This window comes from Hippopotamus amphibius, chromosome 13, assembly GCF_030028045.1.
Source record: "Hippopotamus amphibius kiboko isolate mHipAmp2 chromosome 13, mHipAmp2.hap2, whole genome shotgun sequence".
In the NCBI taxonomy this organism is placed as follows: Eukaryota; Metazoa; Chordata; class Mammalia; order Artiodactyla; family Hippopotamidae; genus Hippopotamus; species Hippopotamus amphibius.
Genome location: NC_080198.1, coordinates 48,207,550 through 48,224,424, shown reverse-complemented (window position 1 = coordinate 48,224,424; position 16,875 = coordinate 48,207,550). Strand labels below are relative to the sequence as shown.

General features: G+C 36.8%; 1 protein-coding gene across 21 annotated transcripts in view; it reads left to right on the top strand.

The window, feature by feature from the left end:
* LRRFIP2 (LRR binding FLII interacting protein 2) overlaps positions 1-16,875 on the top strand; it is a 109,263-nt gene that overhangs the window by 78,400 nt on the left and 13,988 nt on the right. For 11 of the 21 annotated variants that reach the window (XM_057705758.1, XM_057705762.1, XM_057705753.1 and 8 more), the window contains 3 exons: positions 3,343-3,513; positions 11,676-11,768; positions 14,008-14,100. In XM_057705758.1, coding sequence (XP_057561741.1) covers positions 3,343-3,513; positions 11,676-11,768; positions 14,008-14,100 — 357 coding nt within the window. The remainder of the gene's footprint in view (positions 1-3,342; positions 3,514-11,675; positions 11,769-14,007; positions 14,101-16,875) is intronic. The other 10 variants (XM_057705765.1, XM_057705759.1, XM_057705766.1 and 7 more) reach the window with 1 other exon arrangement.

Here is a 16,875-nt window from a genome sequence, read left to right as displayed (position 1 = left end):
GCTACCATTTATTGCATTCTTTGAAGGATACAAAAAACAGATTACCCTTATTTGAGACTCTAAACAGATAAGATCCCCTTTCTTAATTCATGGTTAGTGTATAATTGAACTTGGCTTCAAATTATGTTTATCCTTGAAATGACTCTTTTAAATGAAAGAAAAAAATCATTTAAAAAATTATGTGGTTGGTGGTCAGAGCACGGTGCTGTGATGTATCCATATCCTATTAAAGGAGGATGCTGGGTCATTGCTTATTACAGTATTCTTAAGTATGTCTGCCTTTGAGGTGCTTTTCCCCACTCTACCCTCCATCCGTAGTCACCTGGGTCTTGTTAAAACACAGATTGCTGGACTCTACGCCCAGCTTTTCTCATTCAGTAGGTCTAGGATGGGGTCATTGCAAATTTGCATTTTTAGCCAGGTCCCTGATTATGCTGTTGCTGCTAGTCCGGAACCTATACTGAAAAGTCACTGCCTTGAACACATTTAGGTAAAACTAATTCCTTGTGGGTATCACTATGTGAGCTAGATTAGAATCATTAAAACTACCTTGAGGGAATTCCCTGGCGGTCCAGTGGTTAGAACTCCGAGCTTTCACTGCCGAGGGTTCAGTCCCTGGTTGGGGAACTAAGATTATGGAAGCCTCGCAGCCCCGCCCCCCCCCCCCCCCCCCAAAAAAAACAACGCACTTTAAATTTTAAATTTAAAATAGTTTTCTGTGGTCTCTTGTTTAAAGGAAAAGTACACTCCATACATTTTATGTCAGTTTTATTATGTTATATATTGTGTCCTTGCAGCTACTGCTTGAACTATGTTAGATTCTGGTGTTCATGCAGTCATGCCCCATTTTTTTTTTTGCTCTTAGCCACTAAGATGGGTCAGAATTATTCTAAATTCTGCGTTGTATTAAGATACTAGTATATTTGAACGATTATACAATTAACTTTGCTTATGTTCTTTATTTTGGGTATATTTATTCTCAGTTGTAATATAAATCTTGCCTGTTAATACAGTCCTGGTTTGTGAAGAATTATTAAGTGTATGCATATGTGTTTGTGTGTGTTTGCATCTTTATTGAGATGTAATTCACATACCATAAAATTTACCCATTTAAAGTGTACAGTTCAGTGGGGTTTTTTGGCATAGTCACAGAATTATGCAACCATCACCAATTTTAGAGCATTTTCATTACTCCAAAAAGAAACCCCACACTAATCAGCAGATGTTCCCCACTCCTCCACTCCCACTCCTGCACCTAACCCTGGGTAACCACTAGTCTGTGTTGTCTTTCATGATTGACTTTTTACTTAACATAATGTTTCAGAGTTCATCTGTGTTGTAACATGCATCTGTTTGTCATATATGAATGTGTGTATGTATATGTATATTTTAAAATGGCTGAGTAATATTCCAGTGTATGGATTTACTACATTTTGTTTATCTGTTTGTGAGTTGATAGGCATTTGGATTGTTTCAAGTTTTGGGCTATTATGAATAATGGTGCTGTAAACATTTGTGTACAGCTTTTTGTGTAGACATATCTTTTCATTTCTCTTGGGTAGATTACCTAGGAATAGAATTGTTGTGTCATACGGTAACTCATTGTTTAACATTTTGAAGTACTGCCAAACTGTTTTCCTAAGCAGCTACACTATTTTACCTTCTTACCAGCAGTGTATAAGGATTCTAGTTTTTCCATATCCTCACCAACACTTATCTTGTTTCTCGTTTTTTAGTTATAGATAATAACCATCCTAGTAGATCTGAAGTAGTATCTCGTTATGTTTTGATGTGCATTTCCTAACACTAATTATATTAAGAATGTTTTTGTATTCTTATCATCCATTTGTACACCATCTTTGGAGGAATATCTGGTCAAATCCTTGCCCATTTTAAAATTGAATTATATGTTTTTTAATTATTGATTTCTAAGTGTTCTTTATATATTCTGGATACAAGTTCCTTATCAGATATAAGATTTACAGATATTTTCTCCCATTCTGTGGGTTGTCTTTTTACTTTCTTGGTGGTATTGTTTGTAGCATAAAAGTTCTTAATTTTGATAAAGTTTATGTTTCTTTCATTGATAGTTTTTGGTATTCTATCTGAGAAACCATTGCCCACTCCAAAGTCATGAAGATTTACTCCTGTGTTTTTTGGGAAGAGTTTTATAGTTTTAGCTGTTAATTTAGGTGTTTGATCCATTTTGAGTTAATTTTTGTGTATGGTGTGAGGTAGGAGTCCAACTTTATTTGCTTGCATGTGGATCTCAGTTGTCCCAACACCATTTATTGAAAAAATTATTCTTTTCCCACTAAGTTGTCTGGGCACCCTTGTCAAATATCAGTTGATCATAAATGTAAGGATTCTGGACTCTCAGTTTTATATCAGTGACCTTTTGTTTGTTAAACATTTGCATTAGTATTTTAAAGATTTATTTCCAGGGAATTCCCTGGTGGTCCAGTAGTTAAAACTCTGTGCTTCCATTGCAGGGGGCACAGGTTCACTCCCTAGAACTAAGAAGATCCCACATGCCGCAGGGCCGAAAGTAAAAAAATTAAAATAAAAATTTATTTCCAGAAGTGATGACTTTTTCTATGTGAAACATTTTTCTGTTTAGCTTTAAAATACTGCTAGATAGTAGTAATCTACCAAAATAGATGTAGTTATTACAAAATAGACAGTAAGCTATTTTTGGCAGAAAACTTTGAAGTATATAAAACTTTAGCATTTAGTGGTAGCTCTTTTTCCTTAAATAATAGTTTCTGTACTGCTTACTTATTTAAAAATGGCTAATATATGAATAGTTGTTAGACAAAATATTTATACATTTATGTTAACGTCATGCAGACCAGGGAAGTACTGAAAACACAGGTCCAGAAAGTGGTGCAATTCAAATAAGTATGAAATTTACTTGAGTAAAGAGAGGCTGTATTCTGTTGTATCTGTATTCTCTTGCATTCAGAATACCAAATAGCTTGTTGTTAAAAACTACAGGAGTAACATTTCTGAAAACATTAATGATTCTTCTTTTATGACTTTTACACTATGACTCTTGTATGTTGTCTGCATACCTTTTCATCTTTCAGAGGCTACATTGCTGCTTGAATTTGTTTTCTTGGACAGCAGAGAGCCCATAAAGTGCTTATAATGGCATTCTTGGCTTATTGTCGTCCTCCTGTTCTATGTGCATGTTACTAAACAGAGAGTTCCCCAAACTGCTTTTATTTTGCAAAAATGCATCTTCATGTGTTTGTGCCAGTGTTATAGTTTGCTGTTATATGGCATATAGGCGATGAATGTACTTTAGATATTAGGCTGATGACTTTGACTTTCATTTAGGAGTCTTTGTCTGAAGTGGAAGAAAAATACAAGAAAGCCATGGTTTCCAATGCACAGTTAGACAATGAGAAGAACAATTTGATATACCAAGTAGATACCCTCAAGGATGTTATTGAAGAGCAGGAGGAACAGATGGCGGAATTTTATAGAGAAAATGAAGAAAAATCAAAGGTAATTGTTCATCTTACATCATGCCTTTCTCTGGGGTCAGAAAATTAAAACCTACCATTTAAAAAGTACTGGGTTTGATGGGAGAGCGCAGCATCCCTGGGAATGATATTTCCATCATAACTGATTGGTGCAAGGAAATTGACAGAACAGAAGATCGCAGGTCCTGAAATATTTTCCTTTTTAAATTTCTATAAGATTTAATTTATTTTCATAAGGGGAAGCTTATGACCTCCTTTAGTTTCTGAAAATAGAATAGAGCTCAAATTTTATCTTTATTTTCTGTCTCTTAATTGGGACAATTACAGTGAATTACTTCTTCCTGTTATAGCTGGCTGGAACGCCACAAAGCTCCAAAGGCCTTCAGTGAAATGGTTTATTTTTTCTCCTTTTCTTTTCTTTTCTTTTCTTTTCTTTTCTTTTCTTTTCTTTTCTTTTCTTTTCTTCCCTTCTCTTCTCTTCTCTTCTCTTCTCTTCTCTTCTCTTCTCTTCTCTTCTCTTCTCTTCTCTTCTCTCATTTTTCAAGAGAACCTGTTTTCTAAATGGTTGGAGAGAAGTCTTTAACCAGCTATTATTTTAAAACAGCAGTGTGGAGACATGGGTCAGAAATGGACAGATGTTTTCTTTAGAGGTTTGTAAGCTATATTGTTAAAATGTGCAGATGGAAGATAAAAGCCACTGCCCAAGGCCCGGATTTGCCTTTTGACAACTCCGGAAAACAAGTAGGGTTCTTTTAAAAGCTTATTGGTTTTTTAAAAGCGTTGAAGTTAGTCCAAGCAGAGGACAAATGGATATTACTATCAAGAAATGAGTTGCCAGTACATTGCAAAAATTAATAATAATTTAGGAAATGTGCTTTGGTGAATTGTTAGCAACAACAGTCTGTATCTGTACATAATAAAGGGAGAAAGCTGTAATATAATTTCTAAGGGACCAGCATTATCACTGTAGACTCTGTAGGGATTTCTTTCCTTGAGGACTGAAAATGCTCATTCCAATCTGTTTTGGACACTTTCAAAGAGTGTTAGGAAGTATTTGCAGTGGGTTTGGGGGAAGAAGGGATGAAGAGGCAGAGTGCAGGATATTTTTTAGGGCAGCAGCACTATGCCGTATCGTAGCATAATGGTAGATACACATTTATCAAAACCTGTAGAATGTATAACACTGAGAGTGAACCCTAATGTAAACTATGGACTTTGGATGACAGTGATGTGTCAGTGTAGGTTCATTGATTTTAGCAAATGTACCCACTCTGATTTGGGATGCTGATGGGTGGGGGAAGGCTCTTCCTGGGGGGGGTGGGGAGTGGGAGTATATGGGAATTCTATACTTCCTGCTCGATTTTGCTGTAAACCTAAAACTCCTCGAAAAAATAGTGTCTATTAACAAAAAAGTTAGTGTAAGAAGACTTGTGTCTAGATAAGGTGACAAAGAGGCTTCTGGGTATTTTCATATTGATGACAGTGGCTCATTGAAGATCTTAGTGACAATAGATGGTTTCTTCTTTGATTCTTCCTGTATCTCATAGGCCAGTTGTGGAGAGTCTGAGCCATCATACTTTTCTTAGTCCTTGGACTCCTTTTTTGCCTTCCCATGCATTTTCATATCTATTTCTGGCTCTTTGCTTCCAACAGATTAGAAGAAAATTTCATGCTAAGTATTTAATGATCAGTACTAAAATGAGTTCTTATCCTTCCATCTTCTCAAATATCCTTGAGCATTTTAAAACTTAAATCCCTATAAGCTATTTTAACCAACTTCTTTTTTCCCTCTTATCATTTTCTAAGATACAGAGATGTCTTAGGATACGTAGAGTTGTGGTTTTTCAGGTTGTTTTTGTTTTTAAATCTTGTGCTTGTGCTTTTTGAATTTGAAAAATCTGCCTGGGAACCTGCTTCAGGTACTGCGATGCAGAAGATTTTGTGGTCCTGTCTCTCTCTGATGTACCTTCACTCTGAGCTCTTGTCTCCTAAACAGATATTGCCTCGTGCAGTAGATGTTCCTGTTCAGAGACATACAGAGAGGTCAGGCACTCTGGTATGTTTCATTATAGCAGCAGATGGTGAGGGTAGAGAAGGACCTTTCAGTTACACAGTGATATTCATACCATTTTTCAAAATGTCTTTAGTGTTTTTTGCTGGGATTATGGTAACGGCATCTTAAATATTGTCTCTATACCTACTTAAGGGACAGAATGCCTGATTAGGAATGTCTCAGGTGTATTTTTCTTTTCTTAATAGCTATTCATTATAGTAGGGAATTTTTTTCCTTTTTTTTTTTTTAACTCATCTGAGATTTAATAAAATCTTTTTTGGTGGATTTTAAACATACCAAAAAAAAAAAAAAAAGAGTATAATGAACTCTCCTGAACCCATTATCTACCCCTAGCAAACCATCAATGTTGGCCAATTTTGCCATGTCCACTTCCCCCATTCACATTATTTGAAGCAAGTCCTAAATACACTATATTTTAATATGAATTTAATATGAATTTAAACATATACTCTTTTTTAAAATATAACCACAAGACCATTTCACATCTGAGAAATTAAGAATAATTCTTTCATACTACATATCCTGTCATTGTTAAAATTCCAGTTATCTCTAATGTCATAAATGATTTTTCTTTTTTGCACTTAAAAAAACAATCAGGATCTAGATAAGTTCCACACTTTGGAATTAGTTGTCGTGTCTTACAAATCTCTTTTTATTTATCAGTTTCCTTTCCTTTTTCTCCCTGCAGTTTATGTGTCGAAGAAACTGGAATTCTTGTCTTTTAACAGTTCCTGACAGTCTTGGGGATTTTGCTGTTTCATTACCATGGTTCTTTACCATGCTGCTTTTTCCTCTGTATTTCCTGTAAATAGTTAGTTAGGTTTAGAGGTTTAGTCTACTTCACAGGTCCTCTTCCTTCAGGAGGCCCAGGTGTGTGGCACCTCTCTCTGTGATGCTGCAGCTGGAGACTTCTATCCATTAGTTGATTAGAGGTGCAAAATGAGATATTCTGATTTTATCATTACTGCTTTCTTTTCTTTTATTGTTTTATTTTTTAAAATATTTATTTATTTATTTATTGGGTCTTCGTTTCTGCACACGGGCTTTCTCTACTTGCGGTGAGTGGGGGCTACTCTTTGTTGTGATTCGCCGGCTTCTCATTGCAGTGGCTTCTCTTGTTGTGGAGCACGGGCTCTAGGCACGCGAGCTTCAGTAGTTGTGGCATGTGGGCCCAGTAGTTGTGGCTCACAGGCTCTAGAGCATAGGCTCAGTAATTGTGGCACACGGGCTTAGTTGCTCCGCAGCATGTGGGATCTTCCCCAGAGCTTGAACCCGTGTGCCCTGCATTAGCAGGCAGATTTGTAACCACTGCACCACCAGGAAAACCCTCTTTTATTGTTTTAAAACAGCTTTATTGAGATATAATTCGCATACCAAAAACTTCATCCATTTTAAGTGTACAATTCTGTGGTTTTTTGTCTTCACAGACAAATGCATCCATTACCACAGTCAATTTTAGAATATTTCATCACATCAGAAAGCAGCCCTGTACCCTTTAGCTGTCTCTCACTCCCCTCAGCCCTAAGGAACCACTATTCTACTTTCTGTCTCTATAGGTTTCCCTTTTCTAGATTTTCATATCAATGGAATCGTATAATATGTAGTCTCTTATGATTGGCTTCTTTCACTTCGGTTAATATTCTCAAGTTCAGCTGTGTGGTACGTGCATCAGTACTTCATTCCTGTTTTTGGCCTGATAACATTCCATTGTATAGGTATACCACGTTTTGTTTATCCATTCGTGTGTTGATGAACATTTGGTATTTTTTCACTTTTTGTGTATGATGAATAGTGCTGCTGTAAACATTTGTGTACAAGTTTTTGTGTGGACATAAGTCTGTCTTTCTCTTAAATATACACCTAGGAGTGGATTTGCTGGGTCATATGGCAGCTCTATTCCATTAGAGGAATGACCAGACCCTTTTCCAAAGCAGCTGCACCATTTTATGTTCCCTCCAGCAGTGTATGCAAGTTCTGATTTTCCACACCCTCACCAACACTTGTATTATCTGTGTTGTTCCCTAGCCATTCTAGCAGGTGTGGTTTTGGTTTGCATTTCCCTGATAACTCATGATATAAGTATATTTTGATATACTTACTATTTGTAAATCTTCTTTGGAGAAATATCTGTTAAGATCCTTTGCCCATTTTTAATTTGGATTATCTCTGTGTTATTGCATTGTTAGAGTTTGTATATTTTTAGATAAAGTTCCTTATCAGGTACATGGTTGGTGAATATTTTCTCCCATTCCGTAGGTTGTCTTTTCACTTTCCTATGCTTTATTTATTAGTGCAAGTCCATCTTTAAGGAGAAATTTCCTCTTATCTCTTATTAGTCAATGAGACAGTTTACATAGAAAAGGCAAGATAAAAACTTGAATCTTTTCCTTTGTTTACAAGTTTTCAGAATAAGGAATTGAGTGTTTGGCATCTTCTCATAGTACCCAGTTATTTTTTAAAAGATCATTATGAAGGCAAGAATTCAAGCATTTGATTATTTCAATCCATTGTAGCTTTTATTCTTATTGATTTTCAAGTTGTTCCACCTTTAACTAATGTGAATGTCTTCTGGTTGATTCCCAAGTAATTTCGACCTGAGTCTTAGCTGGTTGTGATAGCTTCTTTGCTGTCTAGCACAAGAAAGTGTCCTGGACTCATCTGGTACCTTTCCTGCTCCAGACCTGGAATCAGCTTAGTCCAAGGAGCCTTGCTTCTCTTTTAGTGGAGCAGTGTGGGTGGTAGAGGTGCCTTTGCCACTAAGTTGGTAACTATTTACAGACCTTTTTAGTGGTTATATCAGGGAAGTATGTATATGAGGTATTTTTTGTTTTTAAAGTCAAAATATGTTATGCTTATAGTTCTCATTTGTATTCAGGATGTTTTTACTTGACCTCTTCCCTCTTACGTATGTGTATTTCCTTCTTTCCACACTACCACTACCACTCCCAGTTCTCAGAGTCACTAGCGATGGTAGTAATTATGTTATATTCTGTTTTCATTGCTTTATCCCGCAGTACCTAGAATAGCAATACCAACATTACCACCAACAGTATAATTACTGAAAACAGTTAAAAGTTTTTTTGTTTTTTGTTTTTCTGTTTGGTTGTTATTTTGCTGCTAGGCTATGTATAGTACAACCATTGGTTTTAAAAGAGATAGTTTCTTGAGATAGTTTCTCTGTGCTTACACTACTATCTGCATGTATATAGCTAGGTTCACTACATGTTATTTTCAATACTTAGGAATTGCTTTTTAAATTTTTATTATGAAATTATTTTTACTTTTAATTGTGGTTAAAAACATACAACAAAATGTACCATCTTAACCATTTTAAAGTGCACATTTCAGTAATGTTTATTCACATTGTTGTGTAACAGATCTCTAAAACTTTTCATCTTGCAAAACTGAAACTCTGTCTGTACCCATTAAACAACTCCCAATTCCTCCTCCTGTAGCTCCTGGCAACCACCATTCTGCTCTCTGTCTCTGTAAGTTTGACCCTTCTAGGTATCTGATATAAGTGGAATCATGTAATATTTGTCTTTTTATTACTGGTTTATGTCACTTAGCATAATGTCCTCAGGGTTCATTCATGTTGTAGCATGTATCAGAATTTACTTCCTGAAGAATATTCCACTGTATTTATGTACCACATTCTGTTTATCCATTCATCTGTCGATGGAAGCTTGGGTTGCTTCCATAATGAATTGCTTTTAAATTTACTTTTGTTTTACAATTTTGTGACTTATTTACACAGATCTGAATCAAATCAATAAAGAAAATATATTCAAAGTTGTCGGTCTTTTGTCTCTTTCTCTTCATCATGATTTCCTCCTTTGTTAAGGAAATTTTTTTCATTAAATGGTTTATCTTTCCTTTTTTTTAATCTTAAGAGGATTTTTTTTGCCATTCAAAAATATATACGCAAATTTTATATATATGTGTGTGTGTGTGTGTGTGTATGTATCCCTCCTTTCTTAGAAAATGGTAGCATACTATATACTGTTCTGCGTTTCATCACCTGATGACTGTAGTATAGAGAGCTATTCCTTGTTCTTTTTTTTAGATTTATTTTGTTATTTGTTTATTTAGTTGTTTATATTTGGCTGCATTGGGTCTTCGTTGCTGCGCACGGGCTTTCTCTAGCTGTGGCAAGCAGGGGCTACTCTTTGTTGTGGTGCGAGGATCTCTCATTGCGGTGGCTTGTCTTGTGGTGGAGCACGGGCTCTAGGCGTGCGGGCTTCAATAGTTGTGGCACGTGGGCTTAGTTGCTCTGCGGCATGTGGGATGTTCCCATCCCAGGAATCGAACCCGTGTCCCCTGCATTGGCAGGACGATTCTTAACCACTGTGCCACCAGGGAAGCCCTCGTTCTTTTTTAATCACTGTACATGTATTCCATTGTACTACAGTTTATTCCACCAGTTCCCTATTAATGGACATTTGCATCGTTTGCAGCTCCTTGCTGTTAAAAATAGTCCACAAAGATGAGTGTCCTGCATACATCTTTCTGTATTTTTGTTGGTATCTATGGGAGTCAGAAAAGTGAGTTTGCTGGGTCAAAAGGCCTGGTAATCCTGCTAGATATAACCAATTCTCCTTTGTAAGGGTTATACAGTTTTGCATTCCCACAAAATTGTATGAGAGGGCCTGTTTGCTTCTCCATACTACTGTCCTCTGAGTATATTGTCACGTTTTTTGGACTCTTACTGGAGTTTTCGTGAGAAATATAGTTTTAATTTACATCTCTCTTAGTTTGGGCATCTTTTCATATTCAGAGCAGTTTGTTTCTTTTTCTGTCAACTGTCCATTTTTTTAGCCTATTTCTCTACGTAATTATTCCTCTATTTCTAATTTTGGAGGCTCTCTATATGGAAAGATGATAACTTTTTGTCTCTGATATAAATTGTAAAAATTTTTTTTGGTCATCTGTCATTTGTCTTTCTGCTTTGCTTACAGTGTTTTTGCCATTCAAAAGTTTTAATTTTTATGTAGTCTAATTTGTTACCCCATTCCCCTTCTTGCTTGTCGATTTTTGAGTCATTTTTCAGTAATGTTTTACCCACTCCTTGGTGATAGCAATTCACTCATCTTTTCTCTAGTAACTGTATGTCCGTCCTTCCTTCCTTCCTTCCTTCCTTCCTTCCTTCCTTCCTTCCTTCCTTCCTTCTCTCTCTCTTTTCTTTCTGCGCATTTGTTCTGGTGTATGGTATGAAGTTTGGTTCCAATTTTCTTTTTCCATATGTATATCCAGTTATGCCAACATTACTAATTTAAAAGTCTCTTATTGATTTGAGCTGCTTTTATGTTTTGTTTTGTTGTTATTTAATGTATTTGTATGTGTAATTGGTTCTATTTCTGGATTTTCTGTTCTACTCCATTGGTCTGTATTCCTGAGCCATTACAACATTGTTTTAATTATATAAGCCTTATAATACGTTTAAATATCTAGTAAGGTTAGCTTTCTTCTTTTCATTTTGTGTTTTTCTAGCTATCTTTTCTTGTTTTTCTTTTAAATAAACTTTATAATCAACTTGTCTTACTCTGATGAGAAAAAAACCTGATGGTATTTTTATTTGGACTGCATTAAGTGTGTAGGTTAACTTGGAGGGGGGAACTGATATTTTTGTCCAAGAAGATGGTATGCCTTTCCATTTGTTCAGTCCTACTTCTCTGTCTTCCAGGAATGTTTTATATAATTTTCCTCATATATCAGTAGATTTGGGGTATATCTTGCAAGTTTACATGTATTTAGTTTTTTGATATTGTGTTTATTTATATCGTCTCTCTCGGTTTTATTTTGATCTGTGATAGTTATTGAATTTTGCATGTTTATTTTATAACCGATTACTTTACCAAGTCATTTCATTGTGTTCATAGTAATTTTGCCATTGATTAGTTTGAGTTTTCTAGATATGTAATCGTATGAGATGAAAACTGAGAATTTTCTGAGCCTTTCCAAAGAATACAGAGTTTTTCTAAGTTACAGTTGCTTGGGCAGTGCAGGTGTGTTTCTGGAGATCACACGTAGCTGCTTAATGTTGTATCGTAGATGTTCCCGTCTGTCATGTGCCGTGATCTGTGTTAACCGTACCATTTGTTTAATAACAGGAGTTAGAAAGGCAGAAGCATATGTGTAGTGTGCTACAGCACAAGATGGATGAACTTAAAGAAGGCCTCCGACAAAGAGATGAGCTAATTGAGGTATGTACGTGAGCTGTGCAAATACTTAATTTTGAAAAAAAAAAATGCAGTGAATGGGATGAGGGCATGTGTGTTGGGAGGGAAGGGAGTTAAAATACCACAAACAGTTTACTTGTCTCTTCACATTTGGCTGTACCCTAAAGTTTTACAAACGTGAAACATGAAGGCAGGCTTAAAAAATCAATACTGTGAACCCTATAAATATTTCCCCTTTTAATAGCAAGAAGCTTTTGTAATTGTCTTTTATTCCTAAGCACATTCTTTCCTAAAGATGCCTTAGGAAATGGGCAAAAGGAAACATTACAGTGTTCCATGATTCTTTGGAACGTAGTGAATGCTGTATGTAGGGACATGATTCTTGGGGAGTCAGAAGTTTGATCTTCACTCAGGTAGGTGCATTTCTGAGATGGCTGAATGAAAATAAGAAATTGTCGAGACGCCTGGTTGGCCGGGGCTGTGGCTCAGGTTCCTGGGGTGGAGGAGCTCTGAGGGCCACAGCAACGTCCTAGGGGGGAAGCAGTGTGGGCCTCCAGGAAATCTTTGAGAGCATTTAGCATTCTTTTGTGCCTGCTACCTTGCATGCATCTCAGTTTTTCTTTAAATGTGGTTTTCCTCTTGAGGTTGTCGTTTTTTATAAATATGGGGTTAAGTTTGTTGGGATGGGGTCCTGCTCCACTTTCTTGGTGTGGTTATCAAGCACGTCTAATGTTAACTTAGTGTTGATGCCATGGTGGTGTCAGGAAGGCCAGCTCTTGACCCCGGAGATGGCGCATGTATCACGCTCAACTCAGCCACGTCCCTGGTCGTTCAGAACCACCCCGCCTTTTCCCCTCCCTCTTTTTCTCTTCCCCTGTGGGTCTGCCTCAGTTAATCTCTCCCCCTGTAAATGACTTTAAAAACCATTTCATGGAGGAAAAGAAGTGACTCTGGATTTGTGTTACTTTTTTGTCATTCTTGAGAATAATTGAATTGAATGTAGCCTGCTGAAAGCAGATAGAATTTATGAATTCTAAATGCAAGCACAGATAACCCTTTGCAAATATGAGATTACATGCGAAGTTAGTTGTCTTAGTTTTTCCATATATGGTAAGAAGCATATTATCCAAACTCTGTATCCTGCTGGCATTTAAAAATCATGCGAATTCTCCCTTTTTGTCCTCTTTTTCGTGTGTCAGTATGGCAGCCACTTGTTATTTCTTTTTCTAATTAAAATATATACTTTTCCTCATTACAATTTCAAAAGAATAATAAAACTGCTTTGGGAGCTGCTTCTCAAATTCAATAATTGGTTAAGTGTTCTAGTTTTTAATTTGGTGATTGCATTTAAGAGCAATTTTAATGCTTGATTTTTACAATTTTGTCAGTATGGTTTCTAATTTAAAAGCTCAGGGTGCTGCGTATACAAACTTTAAAAACCTTAGTTTTAAGTATTTCTTAGTTAATTTATGCACATTTACTTATAACTGAAGAATCTTGACTATGCCACAATAATGCATTTTGGTCTTTAGAACTGAGAACCACATGGTAAAGTAATGAGAAATGTGTGAGGAGGGCAAGCGGGTGATGGTAACCTACCAATAATGCATAAAAGAAAACCTGCTAAACATGAGAGAGTATAAATTGAGCGTCACCGCTTAGTCAGAAGAGTTAAGAATTGCTAAATGCTGAAAGTCTCGTTTTTCTAAAAACTGATATGAAATTTGTAATTTATGATGTTCTTGCTATCATAGATTCTGCTAACAGGAGTTCAAAATGATTCAGCTAAGATATGCCCCTCTTGTATTTTTTTAGTTCTGCTTAAAAAAATAGAATTCAAAACTACAGCCTGTTGTCTGTGATAAGGATCATTTTGTTCATAAGAAAATCTGAATTTCCCACTCTGGAAGTGTAAGGTGTCCCCTGTTTGAGGGAAAGGCGGTTATGAGAGGGAGAGTACACGTGTGGAGCTGGGTGTACGCAGAAGGCCCGGCTGGCTTGCTGCCACGTAGCTGTGGTTGGAACAGCTGTCCCTAGTCCCCTCGCTTGCTGTCATAGCAACAGGCCAACGAGAGTCACGGCACCAAGACGCTGGATGTCATCTTTCCTTCTAAGAAGCAACCCTTGCTTTTCCTGATCACAGACTTTCTGCTTTTGTTAAGTTTCTTTATCAGCTTTATTTTTTTTCTGTTTTCCTCCCTCTCATCCCACCCTCTTTTTCTTTCTGCTCTTTTATTGCTTCTCTTCCCCTCTTCCTCTGCAGGAGAATCAGCGTGCGCAGCAGAAAATAGACACCATGACAAAAGAGGTGTTTGAACTCCAGGAGACGCTGCTTTGGAAAGATAAAAGCATTAGGGTATGAGATGAAATTGGGCTTTGGCCCGAAGCTCATTGATGAGGAATAGACCAATGTAAATTTAACTAAAGTTCTGTCCTTTGATTATTTTTTGAGCATTTATACAGAGTGAAATATGAATAAGCAGAAGACAGAAACTTCCATGGGAAAACCTGATCCTATGCCTGGAAAGAACTCTTCTCTCCAGCTGACTCTGAGCTTGTAAAACCTACAAATAGGAACTTTCTAAGGAAGTTGTTCTTTATTTCCCCAGGACCTTTATGCAGAAATAGCCACAGGCATTTAATTCAAACTCTGTGGGTAATTTGATAGCCTTACATTGTAAGAATTTGGATAAGAGGCAAGAGGATAGGGGGTGGGGGACAAGTTACTAGCATCCCATAAATCTTTGGTGAATAAAATAGGAAGAGATTAGAATCATTTTAATGATGGAAGTGGATAGGAATGTAAGATTTGCTGGAGCTGCCAAACTGTGATGTCATCTCTAATCATATCCTCATAACTCCCCAAAGCAGGGGCCCAGATAAGGAAAAAGTCTTCAGTGGCTTTTTGCTGAGCCCTTCAGGTATATTCCAAGTATGCTGGAGCTGAAAAAATTCCTGCCAGGTCATCCCTTGTGGCCTTTTGGCTGGCAGCCACCTACACCTCATGGCATATGAGCTCTCTGTTCCACAGAGGCTTACCTTGTCAGGGAAGGGCTACACGGAGGGAAAAGAGAGAAGGAAACACTTGGCCTGAGAACATAGTTAGGAAGTCTAGTCCTGAGGTTAGGTGGGCTAGGGAAAAGCTGGCCCAAATCCCTGAGAGCACCTGTGACGGACAGGCCCTCTGGATCACACCCTCCATGGTTAGAGGCATTCTGCTATCCAGGTCTTTTCACACCTCCAGGGACCCTATCCTGTCAGTAGATACTTGGGAAACAAAATTACTTGTTAAAGTGTGGTAGACCAAAAAGTTTTAAAGAAAGAAAGCTACCTTTTAGAGTTTCTGATGCTAAAATAGCAAGTTTCTAAAATTCCATCTAAAGCTAGAAAAACCTGACGTATTAACAACTCTTTTAAGAGCTTTGAATTTTGACTGAACTACTAATTTTATTTAAGTTTTTACTTGGAGAGTTTAAAATGAGATGTGAAAAACAGCACAAAGCAGGTAATTTGTAAAGTTAAGTTGAAATCTGGTCACTATCTAAAATGGGCTTCTTTTAGGGTTTTACATAATTTTCTTTAGCACAGATCTGCAGGTCCATGATTTCTATTTTGTATAATTATCTTAGCATATTAAACTGATTATTTTAGACTAGCCATAGAAAAACCCCAAATCTCTCAGTCCAATAAAATAACTATTCAAAAGAAAACAAAAATTTTTTTCTACCCAAAAGATGTGCTGATGGTTACAGTATAAATTGACTTTTAAATTTTCTTGGTATTATATTGAATGAATAGTGGGTGTCTTCTTTCTATGTAGTATATAATAACTTTTGGCCTTTTTTTTTAAATGAAACTTTTAAAAAATGTTTGAGGTCATTGTAGATTCACATACAACTGTAAGAAATAATACAAAGATCTTGTATGTCCTTTATCCGGTTTTCCCAAAATGTAACATCTTGTAAAACTATAGTAGAACCAGGGTATTGACCTTGATATAATCAAGGTGCAGAACATTTTCATCCTCATAAGAGGTCCCTCCTGTTGCCCTTTTTTTTTTTAATTTATTTATTATTTTTTTGGGGGTACACCAAGTTCAATCATCTGTTTTTTGTTGTTGTTTTTTGTTTTTTTTTTTGTTTTTATTTTTTATTTTTTTGGGGGTACACCAGGTTCAATCATCTGTTTTTATACACATATCCCCGTATTCCCTCCCTTCCTTGACTCCCCCCCTCCTCGAGTCCCCCCCACCCTCCCCGCCCCAGTCTACTGCGTCCCCTTCACCAGGCGCTGGCAACTGCTAGTCTGTTCTCCATTTCTATAATTTTATCTTAAGAATGTTATATAAATGGGATCATATAGTATACAACCTTTGGAATTGCATTCTTTCACTCAGAATAATTCCCCTTGGGATTCAACCAAGTTGTTTCATTCATCAATAGTTTTTCCTTCCTTTGACTTAAAAAAAATGTGGTACAGTACCAAAAAAAAAAAAACCCATAAAATTGACCATTTAAATCATTTTTAAGAGTACAGTTTGGTGGTATTAAGTCCACTGACATTGTTGTGCTACGTCACCATCACCCATCCACATACCTCTTTGTATCTTGCAGAACTGAAACTGTGCCCATTAAACAACAACTCCCCAGTTCCTCCTCCTCCTCTGGCCCCTGGCAGCCACCATTCTACTTTCTGTTTCTGTGAACGTGACTACTTTGGGTACCTCAGAAAGTGGAGTCATAAAGTATTTGTCTTTTTGTGACTAGCTTATTTCACTTAGCATATATCCTCAGGGTTCAGACATGTTGTAGCATGTGTCAAAAGTCCTTCCTTTTTAAGACTGGATGATATTCCAGTGTATGTTTGTACCACATTTTGTTTATCTGGCCATCTGTTGATGGAGACTAGGTTGCGTCCACCTTTTTGCTATTGAGAGTAATGCTGCTGTGAACATGAGTTTGCAAAACTCTCTTGGTGATTTCTTTTGGGTCTATACCCAGGAGGGGAATTGCTGTGTTAGATGGTAATTCGACATTTAATTTTTTGAGGAGCAGCTGTACTGTGTTCCACAGCAAGCTGTACCATGTTACCTTCCCGCCAGCTCTGTACAAGGGTTCCAGTTTCTCTGCAT